This window comes from Callorhinus ursinus, unplaced genomic scaffold (genome assembly GCF_003265705.2).
Source record: "Callorhinus ursinus isolate GAN/ISIS: 27379988/994484 unplaced genomic scaffold, GSC_fseal_2.0 scaffold4, whole genome shotgun sequence".
Lineage (NCBI taxonomy): Eukaryota > Metazoa > Chordata > Mammalia > Carnivora > Otariidae > Callorhinus > Callorhinus ursinus.
Window position 1 is genome coordinate 134,265,826 of NW_027397066.1, and position 16,835 is coordinate 134,282,660.

Below are 16,835 nucleotides of genomic sequence, written 5' to 3' on the forward strand. Positions count from 1 at the left end.
GTGTGTGTGTGTGTGTGTGTGTGTGTGTGTGTGTGTGTGTGTGTGTGGTAGAATATACACGACATTTAAACTTACCATTTTAACCATTTTTAAGTGTATATAGTTCAGTGGTACCAAGTACATTCCCATTGTTTCATAACCATTGCCACCACCCATCTCCAGAATTTTTTCATCCCCCCAAGCTGAAACTCCATACTCATTACACAATAACTCCTTCTTAGCCCCTTACCCCAGGCCCTGGCAACCACCATTCTCCTTTTGGTCTATGAATTTAACTACTAGTCTAGATACTTCATGTAAGTGGAGTCCTACAGTGTTTGTCTTTTTGTGGCTGGATTTTTTTCACTTAACATAGCATCTTCCAGGTTTATTCTTGTAACTTGTAACAGAATTTTATTTCTTTTAAAGACTGAGTAATATCCCATGATAGGTATATACTACATTTTGTTTACATGTTCATTTATAGATGGACACTTGACTTGGATTGCTTCTACCTTTTGATACTATGTACTTTTTTAAAAAACTATTTTTTAGAGCAGTTTAGGTTTACAATAAAATTGGGAGAAAGGTACAGAGATTTTTCATACATCTCCCACCCCCACACATGCATAGCCTCCCCCATTATCAACATCACTCACCAGAATGGTCCATTTTTAAACTCTCAATATGAACTTACATTGACACATCACATTTACCCAAAGTCCATAGTTTACCTGAGGGTTCACTCTTGATGTTGTACATTCAGTGGGTTTGGACGAATGTACAAAGACATATTATCCTTCAACATAATATCATACTGAGTATTTTCTTTGTTCTAAAAATCTTCTGTGCTCTAACTATTCATCACCCCTGGCAACCACTGATCTTTTTATTGCCTCCATAGTTTTGCCTTTTCCAGAATGTCATATAGTTGGAATCATACAGTATTCAGCCTTTTCAGATGGGCTTCCTTCACTTAGTAATATGCATTTAAGTTTCCTTCATGTTTTTACATGGTTTGATAGCTCATTTCTTTTTAGTGCTGAATAATACTCCATTGTCTTGATGTACTACCATTTATTTATCTGTTCAAGATTTTGGCAATTTTGAATAAAGCTGTTTTAAACATTTGTAGTTTTTTGTGTAGACATAAGTTTTTATTTTTTTTTAAAGATTTTATATGTTTATGTGAGAGAGAGCAGAGTGAGAGAGAGAGAGCACAAGCTGGGGGGAGGAGCGGAGGGAGAGGGAGAAGGAGATTCCCCGATGAGCAGGGAGCTTGATGCAGGGCTCAATCCCAGGACTTTGGGATCATGACCTGAGCTGAAGGCAGACGCTTGCTTAACTGACTGAGCCACCCAGGTGCCCCGACATAAGTCTTTAACTCCTTTGAGTAAATATCAAGGAGTGTGATTGTTGGATCACATTATAAGTATGTTTAGTTTCACAAGAAACTAAACCGCACTGTCTTCCAAAGTGGCTGTACCATTTTGCCTTCCTGCCAGCAATGAGTGAAGTTCCCATTGCTCCACATCCTCACCAGCATTTGGTGTTGTCAGTGTTTTGAATTTTGACCATTCTAATAGGTATGTGGTGGTATCTCACTCTTGTTTTAATTTTCATTTCCCTGATGACATATGACGTGGAGCATCTTTCATTTGCTTATTTTTCATTTGTATATCTTTGGTGAGGTGTCTTTTAAGGTCTTTGGCCCATTCATCAAGTTTTGTCTTTCTCTTGGGTTTTAAGAGTTCTTTGTATATTTTGGATAAGAGTTCTTTATCGGATGTGCAAATATTTATTCCTGATCTGTGACTTGTCTTCTGATTTTCTTAATACTGTTTTTTACAGAGCAGAAGTTGTTCATTTTAATGAATTCTAGCTTAACAATTATTTCTTTCATGGATTGTGTTTTGGTGTTGTATCTAAAAAGGTATCACCATACCCAACTTGATCTAGGTTTTCTCCTGTTATTTTGTAGGAGTTTTATAATTTTGCATTTTACATTTAGGTCTGTGATAATGTTGAATTAATTTTTGTGAAGGGCATAAAGTCTGTGTCTAGATTCATTTAGTTATTGCATGTGGATGTCCAGTTGTTCCAGCACCATTTGTTGGAGAGACTATCTTTGCTGTATTATATTGCCCTTGCTCCTTTGTCAAAGATCAGTGCCATTTACTTTTAGCATTCGTTTATGGTAGAAAAGCATTTGGGATTTTGATAAGAACTAGTTTACAAGATCAAATATGGTTTTGCTAATGTCCATTCCTGATCACTGAAGATTTTACTCATTCAGAAAAGGTGAGAGCCTCTGATGTGTACCATGCTAGGGGCTGCAGGTACAGTGGCTATACACAAACATGATTCCAGCCATCACAGAGATTAAGTGTAGTAGGGGAAGTAGACACTAACTACTTAAATAATTCCATGATTAAATGTAAAATTAGAACTGTAATAAGCATTATAGGGAAGTGATACACAATATCATGATAAATTTGAGGGCATTTCACCAGTGGTTTTTAGGGGTGGATTAAGAATCAATCAGGAGAAGGAGGGTGAAGGAATGTTCTAGGCAGAGGAAACAATGTGTAGAAAGGCTTTTTTGCTCATGCAAGGAAACAAGGGCAGCCCAGGTGACCTGGAGGGCATGAGCATGGTATAACTCGTAAAAACATATACAAATCTCACACACTGTAATAGGAGTTTTAGTCTGTATGCTGAGAGCAATGAGAAGCCTTTGATACGTTTTAATTTAAAAAAGGGCTCAATAGATTAAGTTGAAGTGACCAGACTTTAGTTTTTAAAAGATCTCAGGAGGAGTATGTTAAATGGAGAAAGGTGGGTGGGGTAAAAATTGAATCCAGACAGTTCAATAAAGAGACTTTTGCAATTTTTATGGCAAAAAGTAATGAGTGGGATGATAGCAGCAGAAATGAAGAGAAATTTAAGTTTGAGAAAAGGTAGAGAATTAATGGGATATTGTGATGGATTGGGCATGGAGAAAGGTGTTAAGGATAACTCGTAGATTATATAAATTATACAACAGAACCATAATGGTCCTTTATTGAAGAAGTGCATGGGATGAGGAAATGGTGGAAGCCAAGAAGGTAATTCTTGAGAAATTTGGTTGTGAAGTGGGTTAGTGTGAAGACATTAGACTGTAGCCATGGGAAAATGTAGGATCTAAAGAAGGTTTCTGTTCTTTGCTTTGTTCTTGAGATGTGAGAGACTTGAACATATTTAAAAGCCAGTGAAGAGACCTGCTAGTTGTGGGGGAGAGGTGGAATATATGTGGGAAAGAAGGGATAATAGATAATATAATAAGTCTATGAAAGGGGTATACTGGGGATGGGCAGGAGAGAAGGATCTAAAATAGTCATGGGCAGGGAAAACGATCCAAAATAGTCATGTGGAGGGAATGGTTGCCTTTAGATAATGAGAGGGGAAAAGAAAAGAAAATAGTATGGGTGCAGTTTTAAGTAGACAAGAAACACAAATCAGCAAGCACTGACAATTCCAAAGTCAATTATTAAAGTTGCTAGATTTTCCATATCTGTTTTCTATTATGTATGCCATTTATAGACAGTCTTGACAAGAGAAATTGACCAGTACTTTAGAGTTAAAATGTCCTTATTCTTTGTCAGCTACAATGCTGTCTTTCAAGTAACCTGCTAATCCAGATGAAATTAAGAGTTTATGGTAGAATAACATATCCTCATTAAATTTAAACTCTACCTCTAAAAGTTTGATTTTTTTTAACTAGTAAGTGTATTTATTTTGTTATTATTTGCAATGTGCTATGTGCGTGCATGTGTGTGTGTATGGGTGTTTGTGAAAATCACATCTTCTAAATTTATATAAAGCTGTTAAATGTGCATTTTGTAAATTTTTGATAGATACTTGCTTCCTGTAGCACAGTAATGTTTGAGGGTGGGGAAGAGGTCACATCCATTCTCTTATCTTCCGACTGGTGAAAAATCATATTTTAGTTCAAAGCTGTTCAAGTAAGTCCTTGCTCCGTTTTCCCACCCTATCTTCAGTGATATTATTTGGAGTCAGCAATCAATGGATTCCATCCCTCTGAGACTTGCTTAACCTACAGCCGCTGATATAATACAGGCAAGAGCTTGTTACTTTATCTGAATTGTCCATCGCTACCTTAATGAGTGAAATGGTTAAGTAGAGGAGGGGGCGAGTCTTAAGGAATGTGTGTACCATTTGAGCTGAATATCTCAGTGTATGTAGAGAGAGGGAGGGTGAGAGAGAAATCCACTTACATCACTAGAACTGCATTGAGTGTGAGCCTTGCAGGTTAAGAGACAGACTACAGTGTCTTGCTTTCTGCAGGAAGCAGCAATGCCGTTTGTTCCCTAAGAGGAATTTTTTATTTAGAAAAGGAAGCTTTCTCTCTACCCAGGAAATGGCTTTCCTTGTGCGTTGCTATGCCAACTGCCTGCAGCCATGGTCCTCCAAAGTAAGCACAATAATGTAATTATATTGGTGTATTGCATTCAGACTCATGATTCTCGAGATTGTGTGTGTGCATGTGTTGTGTTTCTGTTAGTGACTCTCTTGCTAGCAGTCATGGTTGTGTTGACTGTGAGGGACAGACATCATTAAATTAAATGTCCATCAGTGTCATGCTGCTAAGATTAATTGTGCAAACTTGGTTAGTGGAGTGGGACAGAGATCACTGGTCACCACTCTGTCAGCATCATTAGCAGCTAGGGAGGAGGTCCCGATTCACATGCTCTGCCCTGATTTTTTTCTTTCTTTCTTTTCCTTTTTTCTTTTTTCCTTGGTTGGAGGGGTCCGTATGTGTGATTGCAAATGAAACAAGAGTATTAACAATGCTTGGCTGAATGCTAGAGACTGGTTCTTATACCACCCTGACTAATATAATTCTGTATTAAGCCTTTTTGAGGGGAGTCTGTGTGCAGTCAGCCATTTTAGCTTTTTTTTTTCTTCTTTTCTTTTGCCTCTTGCTCTTCAATCTCAGAAATGATCTTGTTCTCTTGGAAGAGTGAGAGCTGTATAAGGTTTCCTCTGTCTTGTCATAGCCTAAGGTGTTTAGAGTTTCAGTGTTATAAAAATGGAGACGAACACTGTTGTTCGGATTCCTTTTCTGGTCTACAAGTGTGAGAGGTTTTTTAAGCTCACCAGTAGTGACACTTTCAGCTGCAGCTTGGTTTCCTCCTCTCTTTTTTTTTTTTTTTCTTTTTCTTTTTTAATTTAATGCTGTAGAGGGTGACTTGCCATCCATGAGAGATTGGTACATGATGTGTAAATTCAGTTCAGCATATGTTTCTTCATTATGAAACCACTAGCAATCCCAGCTAACCATGGAGTTATGGGCCAGCAGGAGAAACATTCAGTAAGTATCGCAAATGCTGCTTGTGCTTCAAAAGCACGTCAGAGAGAATTGCTTTAAAATGGGAATTATTGCTGCTTCTATTCAGGGAAAACAGGTTTTTTAGAGGGTGTGATATAGTGTGCTTGGAGGAGGGAGGGTAAGTTATGGCTGGCTCGTGCTTCCAATTTTGTTGTAATTTTTAAAAATTTTAAACAAGATCAATTCATTTAAGGCAAAATAATTGCCTTAAATTTCTGTCATCAGAAATGAGAACTAGACAATTCAGCTTTAAGACTCAGAGTTTTTTTAAAAAATGTTTTTTATAGTTGAATTTAATGAGAGATCACGAAAAGGGTTATTGGGAACAGACGTCTGTGGTAAGGAATTCACATGTAGGTTTGAGGGAGGGAGGGAGAGCTCTGGGTATTGATTTGGTAATAAAACGTTTGGTCAGTGGGACTCGTCTGACTTAACGTGCATTAATAGGTGATAAAAACAGAGAATAATTTTTTTAATGCCACAAGTATTGCTTCTTTATAATTGATCCCATGAGTCAGCTATGCATTTGTCATGCTGAAATCCCACAGGCAGCTACTGCTGTTTGTGGGAAACACTTTTCTATGGTTAACACCAAGTCTGAGCCTCCTGTTTCAGGAATGGGAGTGCTACTTTTATGTCACCGTGTTGGAAGTTTTCTGCCATCACACGAAGTCATATTTTTATCTCTCTCTCTCTCTCTCTCTATTTTTTAAATTCCCCAAATGAAAATGTATAAATTTAGGCGGCTTATAGAGTAGTCTAAAGTATTTTTGAATTGCCTATTTTTACACCCTAGCATATAGAAAGTATTCTATTAGGGTGTAGGAATTATCTTTTATGTATTCTAAAAAGGATAATATGTTAAACTGCAAAAATGGAGATAGATCACTAAGGCTTTGAAAATTTATAGAGAGGAGGCCATGAATTTAGAATATTTAGATGCTTAGGTTTATGGGTATAGTTTGGTTTTGTTCATCCTTATGAACAAAATTGTAAATTAAATCCAAGAGATTTTCGTTGAGAAAGTGACTCTGAAGGCACTATCTCACTCTTTCCAGTGAACCACAGGATGCTCTTAGGGCACTATCTGTGGTGGAAACATGTTATGATGCTGTGCTTAGAGCCCAGCCCCTTCATAATGAAATCCTAATGGTACCTCACTAATTAAATCTCTTTGGGTCAGATCCAGGAAAAGACCAGCCTTATACTTAATTTCACTAATAGGAAAGGTTGTTACAGAAAAGTTCTACTGTAGTTTGATTTTCTTAACAGGGCCTTTGAAATTAAGCTCCTCTGTAGTCATGGTCCCTCCAGGTAAAAGTGAGAATATTACTTAAGACTACTTGAGGAACCTTTGAAGGAAAGCTTAAACTACAGGTTCCTTGTCTACCCTTTTCATATAGCCTTTCTCAAAATGGAGGGAGGGGGTATTTAAATTAATAATATAATTTTAGTGAACAAGGAAAATTGTTAAAATTATTTACTGGTGGTGGCGGTGGGTGGAGTATTACTAGATTTGTGACAACAAGATCACTTGGGACAGATAACACCAAAGAGTGGGTAAGCTGCAGCACCTAGTATACTATTTTGTAAGCATGTTTGTTTCCTGACAAGTGCTTTATGTATATATTTTACTGAAATTTAGGGTAACGCTATGACAAAAGTCACTGCAGCCATAAAATAGCCTTGAATCAAGCAATTTCTAAAAAACATGTGAGTGGTATTTCCCATGATACTTTTACAAGTTGCAATACTAGAACTGGCCATCATAGATCATCACGTGCGGCAGAGCTGGTAGCCTATGGTGTCAAGATCTTGCTCTGTACTCGATGAGTTTTTTGGTTATCTAGGCTTTGCTGTATAATGAGCAGACCTTTAAGATTTTAATTTACAAGGAGTTGCAAAGGAGAATAATTACTCTGGCTCTCACATAACAGGTGACTCAGTAAACTGCTGAGCAAAAATTAGTGAGAATGCCCCTCTTTTGACCTAAGAGGCTTTATGAGAATAATGTCAGAGCTCATTTTAAATGAGAAAAATCTAGTAAATTCACGTATACTTCCGTTTTTGCTTCTACAAAAGTTGCAGCTTCTTTTTTCTTATTATGTTACGTTAATTACCATGCATTACATCATTAGTTTTTGATGTAGTGTTCCATGGTTCATTGTTTGCATATAACACCCAGTGATCCATTCAATACGTGCCCTCCTTAATACCCATCACCAGGCTGACCCATCCCCGCACCTTCCTCCCCTCCAGAACCCTCAGTTTGTTTCTCAGAGTCCATAGTCTCTCATGGTCCCTCTCCCCCTCCGATCCCCCCCCCTTCATTTTTCCCTCCCTACTATCTTTTTTTTTTTTAACATATAATATATTATTTGTTTCAGGGGTACAGGTCTGTGATTCATCAGTCTTACACAATTCACAGTGCTCACCATAGCACATACCCTCCCCAATGTCTGTCACCCAGCCACCCCATCCCTCCCACCCCCCACCACTCCAGCAACCCTCAGTTTGTTTCCTGAGATTAAGAATTGCTCATATCAGTGAGATCATATGATACATGTCTTTCTCTGATTGACTTATTTTGCTTAGCATAGTACCCTCTAGTTCTATCCACGTCGTTGCAAATGGCAAGATTTCATTCCTTTTGATGGCTGCATAATATTCCATTGTATATGTATACACCACATCTTAGGGTTGTGGCTCTTTAAGTGGCTTCACTTCTTTGACAATAGAAGGCAGTGAGAAACTAAAAAGCAAAAATGTTAAATTGGGTGCTTTTAAAAGAGCCGTGATTGGGCACTAGTAGTAAACTCACTTATTCTGCTTTGTCAGGATTTTTCAGATCTTATGGGCTTTTATTCTTTATTTCTGGCTAATTCAGCGCATATCTCAGTTCCTGGCACATAGTAGGTGCACAATTAGTACTGTTGAATTTGTCATTTAATTGTATTTTTGGATTAATGAAGTCTCATTTAACCCTCTAAACTAGTAAATTTCACATATTTTAATTACATCTCCTCCCTGTCCCAGTTCTACATAGTCAGTTGATAACACTGAGATGAGAATACCTGTTGTGTCACCGACAATGTACCTGGCACTGGGCTATAGCCTTACAGTCATCTAGTGCCTTCAGTTAGTCTTCAGAGGGATCTTCTGGTTTTGTGAATTTTGAAAATAAGATACATTTTAAAAATGTATGATAAAACTGCACTTTCCAAAAGACTGCTGTTGAGCACTAGTTGAACAGACTGTGAATAGATATTTCATGAAAAAAGTTTTAAAAGCTCAGTAAGTTGGGGAAAGCCTTAGGATGGCATTAAAGGCATCATTACTCTGTTTACCAACTGTTTTTTAACCTGCCTCTCCCCTTTTTGCCTGCCTCGGGTTATCTAATGGGAAGGGTGTTCCTTGAGCGTTCTTTTAAAAGTTCCGCGCTATACGGTAACTTTGAATCTTTGCAGATTTTTAAATGAATTCCTTAAAATAAATCAACTTGATACTTGTAATAATATCCCTTATTCAATAATCCCTTTTCCAGTTGTGCATTTTTCTAGAAATTACTGGTATAAGTAGTGAGCTGTACTTAACGGTAGATAAAACCTCAGTCATGATTGAATAATAATTTTAAAAAGTGGTGTACATAAGAAAACACTTTACTTAAATGCATGGAATAAATCAAAATAGCTGTTGTTTATTGAGCACTTAATGTATGACAGGAACTGAATATTATCTGACTTAATTATTACAACAGCCCACTAAAGAAAGGTGTATTGTCACCTTTTTAGAGGTAATGAAACTGAGGCTTAGCAGGACAAAAATAAACTTTTCCAATGTCTATTAAGTGGTGGAGCCATCATGGGCCAGGTTTGTCTGGTTTCATAGCCCTGCCTTAACCACAAACCTATACTACTTCTCTTTATGTAGCCGAATTTAGAGTACATTAGGTGTGTAGACTGCATCATTATGAGAGCTGGTATTAATCAGTGGAATATGTAACTTGAAAAAAATGTTTGCTTTTCTCCTGCTACTCTTTTTCCTGGTGTTTGTGACATTCCAGGCACTGTCAACATAAAAAAGCAACAATGTCATGATCAAAATTATTGTATAAAACTTTCATAAAAGTAGTTTTATAAAGCTACTTATTGCTTTGTGCAATTTTGATGTTATCTTGAGACTTGAGTTGGGATGATCAGGAATAGATGGCATTTAGCTCAGTTCCTTCCTCTTTCTGCTTTTCTGTGTTTGGCCTTATCACACACATACCTTTTTATTTTTGCTGCTTAACCCTTTAAACATAACCTTCATGCCTCAACTTCCGCCATTCCCTTTGTAACTTGTGACAGACTGACCTTGGCCACTTGTGCTTCATTAGAAGCACTGAGTCTTGCTGTTTCTTCTACCCTGTTTGTGCTTTAATGAAGTCTGCATCTATCATGGAAGCCAACTTGAATTGGTGATCACCTCTCAGAAGTCCATACAGGTCATGGTTCTTTTGTAGCCATAAATATAAATTTCATTATTTCATTAGCCCTAACTAAGAAGGGTCTAATGTAGCTTAACCATATGTCTAAATTCCTGTTGGTCACTAAAGCCCTCTATAATCTACCTTCTCTTCCTTCTGAACATATCCCCCCCCCATTATGACTTTTTTATTTAGGACAAGATGATCTGATTACAAACCCTTCAGATTCATTTTCTTTTCCTATTTCTCAGAATGCAATGCTCTTTGCTTGACTTTCACTTGCTTCTTGTCTCTTTATATTCATCTCTGCTTTTTCTGAATAATGATTTAGTGGCACCTAATATGTAATGCTTAATTTTATTTATTCTTCTAACCAGTGTTTGTAAATTGGTTTATTTACAGTTAGATGAGAGATCATATCTTGAATTAATTCTTCACTTTCCTTATACCATGTATTAAGGATATAGTTGCAATTTGGAATTGTTAACTGTTAAAAGTACAGTATAGAGAAGGAAGAATAACATGTGAGGGCCCGAGGCAGGAAGATATAGAAGCATATGAGGAATCAGAAGGTTAGGAAAATCAATGAGATCATCACTGTTGGAATGGATTATATTAGAGAGTAGGTCAGTACAGGTGATGGAGAGGAAGATATTAGGATACCTGACAAATAATGACTATAATTTGAAGATCCAGCAAAGGAGTGTGACCTCCTCTTCATCCCCACCTCCCAAAGCACCCCCTCTATCTTTAACTAAAATAGATTTAAGAAAACTCTATTTTTAAGAAATTACTTTTTTCCTACCATGACAGTTTGACCTTGTCTGTAAACACTGAGTAGAGTATCTCTTTAATATAATTTGATTGATACATTTTCCTTAGCAATGTAGAAAATAACATTAATTATGGATGTTAGGTTATGCGTCTTTTGGGTTAAGACTCCACCTTTTCTTTATCTGATCTTTTTTTCATCTATTATGACAGATATATTTCCTGAGATGAAATAAACTCATCTCTTGGGGAGGTTTTTCACTGTGCTAGCTAGCAAAGAGGCCTGAGAGGAAGCAATATCCTATTGTTTTATTCAAGGACAAGGTCATCTTGTCTTGGATTTGGGCCAAGAAACCCTAGCAATAAATAATAGATCTTTTTACCCTGTTAGAAGTGAAGAAATCTATTTTAGAAATTTGCAGTGTATTGCAAGCACTACTATGTGTGATATTGAAAAAAGCTCCATCTCATTGTGGAATATATTAAAGAAAAATCCTTACTTTTAGTCAAAAGAAGAACCATACTTGCCATCCTTGCTTTTAAATATTGTTTAATAATTTAATAACAGTCCATTTAAAAATAGACTGTATAAAAAGTAAATCAATTAAGATTAGTGAAAAGAGAATGATCAACTTTAAAAAAAAAGAAGAGAATGTTTAAAATGCATCATTAGAAGCGCAATTATTTCTTCTCCTTTAACTGTTTAACCATAGTAAGATCACTAATTGTAATTTTCCCTTCTGATTTAAAATATCATATTTTATATGTTTGAAATACTGATACTTAATTTGCACCAAAATAAATGCCCTGTAAATTTGGTCATGTAGCTATAAATATTCCTGAAATATAACCTGAAATTTCTTCAGTCCATTTCCTTGATATTAGGTCTGACAACACTCTTAAATATTTTATTTGGGTAATCTGTTTAAGAATCTCTCCAGAGTAATTGTGCAGTTTTCTTCATTTTCCTATGTTTAATAATAGTCACATAAAATTATTTTTATTTAATTTAAATCCCTAATGAAGTATGTTTTAATGCCTACTTTATGTACTTAGTAAAAAGAAAAAGAATAATTTAGTACCATCTCATCTTTGGCAGTCTTTTGTAAACTTTGAAAAACTTCACCTATTTAGATCAATGACCATTTTATCATTATCCACATATTTTATTTGGATTGTGGTTTGGTTATGAACTTTTTTTAAAAAGGTTTTAAAAACAAAAGAACATGAATGTCTGGATGTATATAGAGATACACCTGTGTGTGTGTGTTTGTGTGTGTTTTAAAGGAAAGTTTGTAAATGTGTCCTTCAGATCCCTGTTAATTTCCTTGTTCTAAGATCTTTACTCTCTCTGACCTCCTTATTTTTCTTCATCATTAAGAAATGAAATTTATTTTTGAAGACCTGACATATGCTTGTGATTATTTCCATTTACAGTATTAAAATGCCAGTGCTATTAGTACTGACATAGGAGTCACACAGGACTGGTTAAATATTGTACCCATTTTTTTGGAACACAGATGAGAAGCATGTACAAAAGCATACAGGAGAACATAAATATACATTTGTACTCCAAAGCACATAAAGAGATGATGTAACAGAATACACTCACAAAAGCGTTGTGCATCATACAGGTAGTCCTCTTAAGCCCTTGGTCTCTGCCCTTGCCCTTTCTGTTAGTAGTTCTACCTAGAACTAGTCAGTTGTCAACCTCTGCCATTTCTTCTTATTAATTGAACCTGTAGCATAGGCCTTTTATGCTAGTTATGTTGTATTCTCTCTCTCTCATATATACTTAGTGTGTGTGTATGATACATGATCTTAATTGTACAGTCTATGATATGTGTCATATCTGCATAACTTAGCAGTCAACCCCTTATCTATGTTTCTTTTGTATATTAAGTCACTATATAAATATTCCCTGTGCACCTCAGATCTCTTCATTCCATATCAGTACACCAGATCACACTGCATGTTCATTATAAAGGCTGTTCTCAGAGGTGTCTTAGTTATGGATTAACCTTACATTTGTTGATTGATAAAGTGATAGTCTGAAAACACTTTCAGACTAAAGTATATATTCTTTTTTTGTGAACTCTACAGAAATACATGATTGGCTTATATATTGACTTGGATTGATTATAAAATGAAATACCCCTATTTCATTTCATTTCATTTTATTCACATATATATGCATTATATATATAATGAGTGTATTTCATGCATATGTGTTTGTGTAAAATAATTAAAAATAGCCCATAATCTCATTTCTAATTTAGGTACATAGAAAAAGCTAGAATTTAATATTCTGGAGGGTTTATTTTATTGGTAAAAGCTAATTTTAATTAGAGAACTTAAAAATACAGATTATGATGGGAGCACCTCATAATGAATTATTTCCTGTAGGTCAGCTTTTCACTGTTTAAGTGCTAGTACACAACCTCATTGAACCTTTCATAATAAACGGAGACAAACATGGCTATAAAAAAAGCTATAGAGTTGTAATCTTGATTGTCTCTGTTCTAGAGAAACAGAATGGGTTCAACTACACATTTCTACTCTCTGAATGATTTTGAATAAATGAAAGCACTCTTTTTTTTTCTCTCTCTCTCAGTAATCAGTTAAAATTTGGAGTTAAGTGGGGACATTGTGACATGTAGTCTTTCTGGGTTTTATGGAACTGAGAAGTACATAGCACTTTTACTATTAGTGACAAAGAAGATTGCTTGGAGTTACCAATAAGGATTTAGAAAGTTCACTGGGCTTGTAGTGGCTGGGCAAGGGGGAGCCAGGGGAGGTTGGCAGAAGTTGAGTGATGAGTACAATTTACAACCTAGGTTTCTAGTGATTGAGATGTGAAGGCTGAAATTAACTTTTTCTTTATGGCTAATTAATCTCATACTTACTTGTTTTCTTAAAATACACTTTTCTTCATATTAAGTGGCAATTAAAAATAGGCATTTTATATTATATTTGTATTATATTAATGTATAAAGTTTCCTATTTCTTGTTTGAATTAATTCCATTTGTGGAAACAATCAAATGTCAAAATTATACTACTTTAGAGATAACATTTACCTAAATATAGAAATAATTTAAAATTATTTTAGAAGGGATACCCCCTGAATAGGTCAACTAATTTTTGGTGCTTGTTTGCTTTGTGTTATGGTTATTCAGGTGGCAGTTTAACCTGTGGCTTGTCTGCATTATTAGTTTTGTGCATAATTTATAATTTAAAAAATACATAACTTACATGTTCATTGAAGAGAAAACAAGTGAAGACAAGGACAGAAAAAGAATCAGAGTTTACTAGTCAGACAAAACCATTGGTAACATTTTAATACGTATCTTCTTATTACAGACATATCATATTATACCATAGTATAAAATCTGGTAATAGCATTTGTTCTAGACTTTCCTTCTCCCCAAAATATATGTAGAAAATATATTTAAGGATAACTGATTTAAGAGACACACTGTAACTTGTATGAAGCTTCTATCCGAAGCTGCTTTGTCTACTTTATAGTTTCAAAGTTTGCCATATATTAAATATTGATATATAATGTAATATGTATTCTATATAGTATTTTACATTTTGAGGGAAAAGTTATTTACTTAGAGCTTCTTTAGGTAGTGTTCAAATTCCATCCCAAATATGGAAGATAAAAAATGCAAAATGTGATTTTAATAAAGCTTACTGTATTCATATCATTGTGCTTTTCTTGAAGTTTATGGAAAAGTTTAAGATATTGGAAGTCAATATTAAAATGTCAAAAGAAGAAAGAAGTGAGCTTTCAGATGGCTTAGCTAAAGAAAATACACAAACACCTGTGAAGGCAGGCCTGCCCTCCTCCCTTTCCACTGTGTATCATGTCTTTTATCACTTGAGACCTTTTGTGTTCCTTTTAGTTGGGCATGTTCCCAGATTTCTTTACCCTTCTTTATCCTGTTTGCCTATTGTCCCCCTGAAAAAAATTAACAACTTGGTATAAATAAGATTTAAAGCCTGTGTTTTGAAGAAAAACATCACAAAAGTTGACAGTAGTGATAATAAATGAAAGCTTACTTTTGCTCTAGAAAAAGAGATATGGATAACTTAAATATCTCTCAGTTTTTTCTTAGGGCAAGACCACTTAAGCTCTCTCTTTGAATAGAAGAGGAGAATATAGATTGTAGTTCTCAAATAATAGAAGTGTTTTCAGTGTTAACTGAATAAAATGTCAAAATAAGAAAACATTTAATGTTTTCTTGTGGGTTTTATCCAGATTTCTATCAAAGAGATTGAAAAATATGGTTTGAAAATTTTGCGTCTGGTTGCATATATTTAAATGCTTGGGTGAGCAGTATTGACAAAAAATACATAGGAGTGCACAAGCAGGAATGTCACGTATAATTTGAGTAGTCTACAAAGAAGGAAATAGGACCTGAGCTGTGCCACAAATAAAGGCAAGAGATAAGCAAGATGTGAAGAAAAAAGGAAATGGGAGGAATGTTTGCAAGGCAAACAGAATGAGCTAAAGCACTGAATCAAGTGTTCATGCACAGTCAAGGAACAGTGAGTATAGATCAGCTCGGCCGAGGTGGAGGGTCGGCCAGAGGTACACATATTGATGAGAGAGGGCTCAGACTGTAAAACCCTTTGAACGGCAGGTCAAAGAGTTTTGGCCCAATGCTGTGGATTCAGGTATTAATTAGAAAGCCATTAATGGTAGAATATAGTGAAAAGTGTGATGTGGCCAGGGTACCACCTGGGATTGTAATATTCATGAGTTAGCTTTCTGAAGTATGGGCTTTGTTTTAAGTGTTTCTTCAGGGTAGCTAGTAGACAAACCATTTCTATCGATCTGGACATAGTTGACTAATCATTTCTTCTAATTATATTAGGTAAGCAGGTGGGATGGATCAGGAATTCCCTAACATTATTTTCTTTAAAAATTTGTGTATATTTTAATGAAAATGTAATTTTTTATCAAATCTAAGACACCATTGACTGATTCACCTTGCTATAAATAACCCAGTATTTTCTTTTCATTGATTTTCAGATGGATCCCAATTTCAAAGATGTTAAAATAAAAAAAATAGTGTATCTTAGAATCAGTGAAATATGGTATTAGTATACTACTTAGTATAATTTTGTTTAATAACATTTGTATATTACAATAATAGTGTACATATAGTTGTGGAACTAGATACACAAAGTCACTGGTTTTGGGAAAATGTATTCTATATTTGGTCTTGATTATTTGTGAATAAGACTTCACTTCTGTCTCAAGAGTTGCTCACAGAAGAGTAGCAGGAGAGACACCTGCTGACATGTGTATTAGTGTTATGTATGGGGCCTGGTGGAGGAATATACAGGGGGCAGCTGAAGCCCACCTGGTGGATATAAGTAGATGTAAGGAATGTAAGGGCGTTTCAGGCAGACAGATTTTGGAGGTTTTAAGCAGCAGATCAGAGTCATCTGATAGAAGAACTAGAAGCCCAAGATGAAATGAGGTTGAAGAGGCCCTGCTCCCATATTGATTTCTATACTGTAATCTTGTAATTTATATGAAGCTATCTTTTCTACCTAAAGGAAACTGAATACTGAAATATATTTTTAAAAACTACTCTAGGGATCTATTAGAACGTAGCTCTAGAACGTAGCAGTGAATGGGAGAGGGGGAATCTTACTTAAGTTCCTAGGAGTAGTTTTGCTTTTTATCTGTAAAAATAACCCAATTTAGGAAGTAGTTTGTACATGAAATAATGAAAACTGTAATCTGACCAGTTGTAACCTTTGTGAAGAAAGTTACACAGAGAGAAGGGATTAGGAAAAACTGTAGCCTAGTGGGCAGAGGAGGGCTCTAGGGCCAGGAACTTGGACTTACATTCTGGCTTCACCACTTACCAGCTATGTGAGCCTAGCTAATTTATTTAGCTTCCCTATTATGTGGTCTCCATTTGTAAAATGGAGATGATATGGTTGTGTGGAGATTAAACGAGGTAAAACCTATAAAGTGCTTAGAGTAATGCATGGCCTATAATAAGCACAGTTCCTATGTTTTTAAAGGTGGCTGTTTATCCTCCATTATCCAGGAGGTAAGGAAAATTAAATCTGTCATGAGACTGTGTTAGGTTTTCTCTTTGCTTAGATGACATGTCGTTACATTGATTCACTTTTCTTCCTCTGCAGTTCCATACTCAGCAAGCAATCTTCTGGTCACTAATTTAGTATTAGAGTAA

At 35.6% G+C, this 16,835-nt stretch overlaps 1 protein-coding gene across 16 annotated transcripts in view; it reads left to right on the forward strand.

The window, feature by feature from the left end:
* Positions 1 to 16,835, forward strand: part of RAPGEF2 (Rap guanine nucleotide exchange factor 2) — a 233,008-nt gene that overhangs the window by 142,123 nt on the left and 74,050 nt on the right. For 2 of the 16 annotated variants that reach the window (XM_073892443.1, XM_073892444.1), the window contains exon 1: positions 5,233 to 5,353. The exons of 13 other annotated variants lie outside the window; for them this stretch is intronic. In XM_073892443.1, coding sequence (XP_073748544.1) covers positions 5,294 to 5,353 — 60 coding nt within the window. In that variant the 5' untranslated portion in view covers positions 5,233 to 5,293. Of the gene's footprint in view, positions 1 to 5,232; positions 5,354 to 16,835 lie in introns of those variants that run through there. One more of the 16 variants, XM_073892445.1, reaches the window with a different exon arrangement.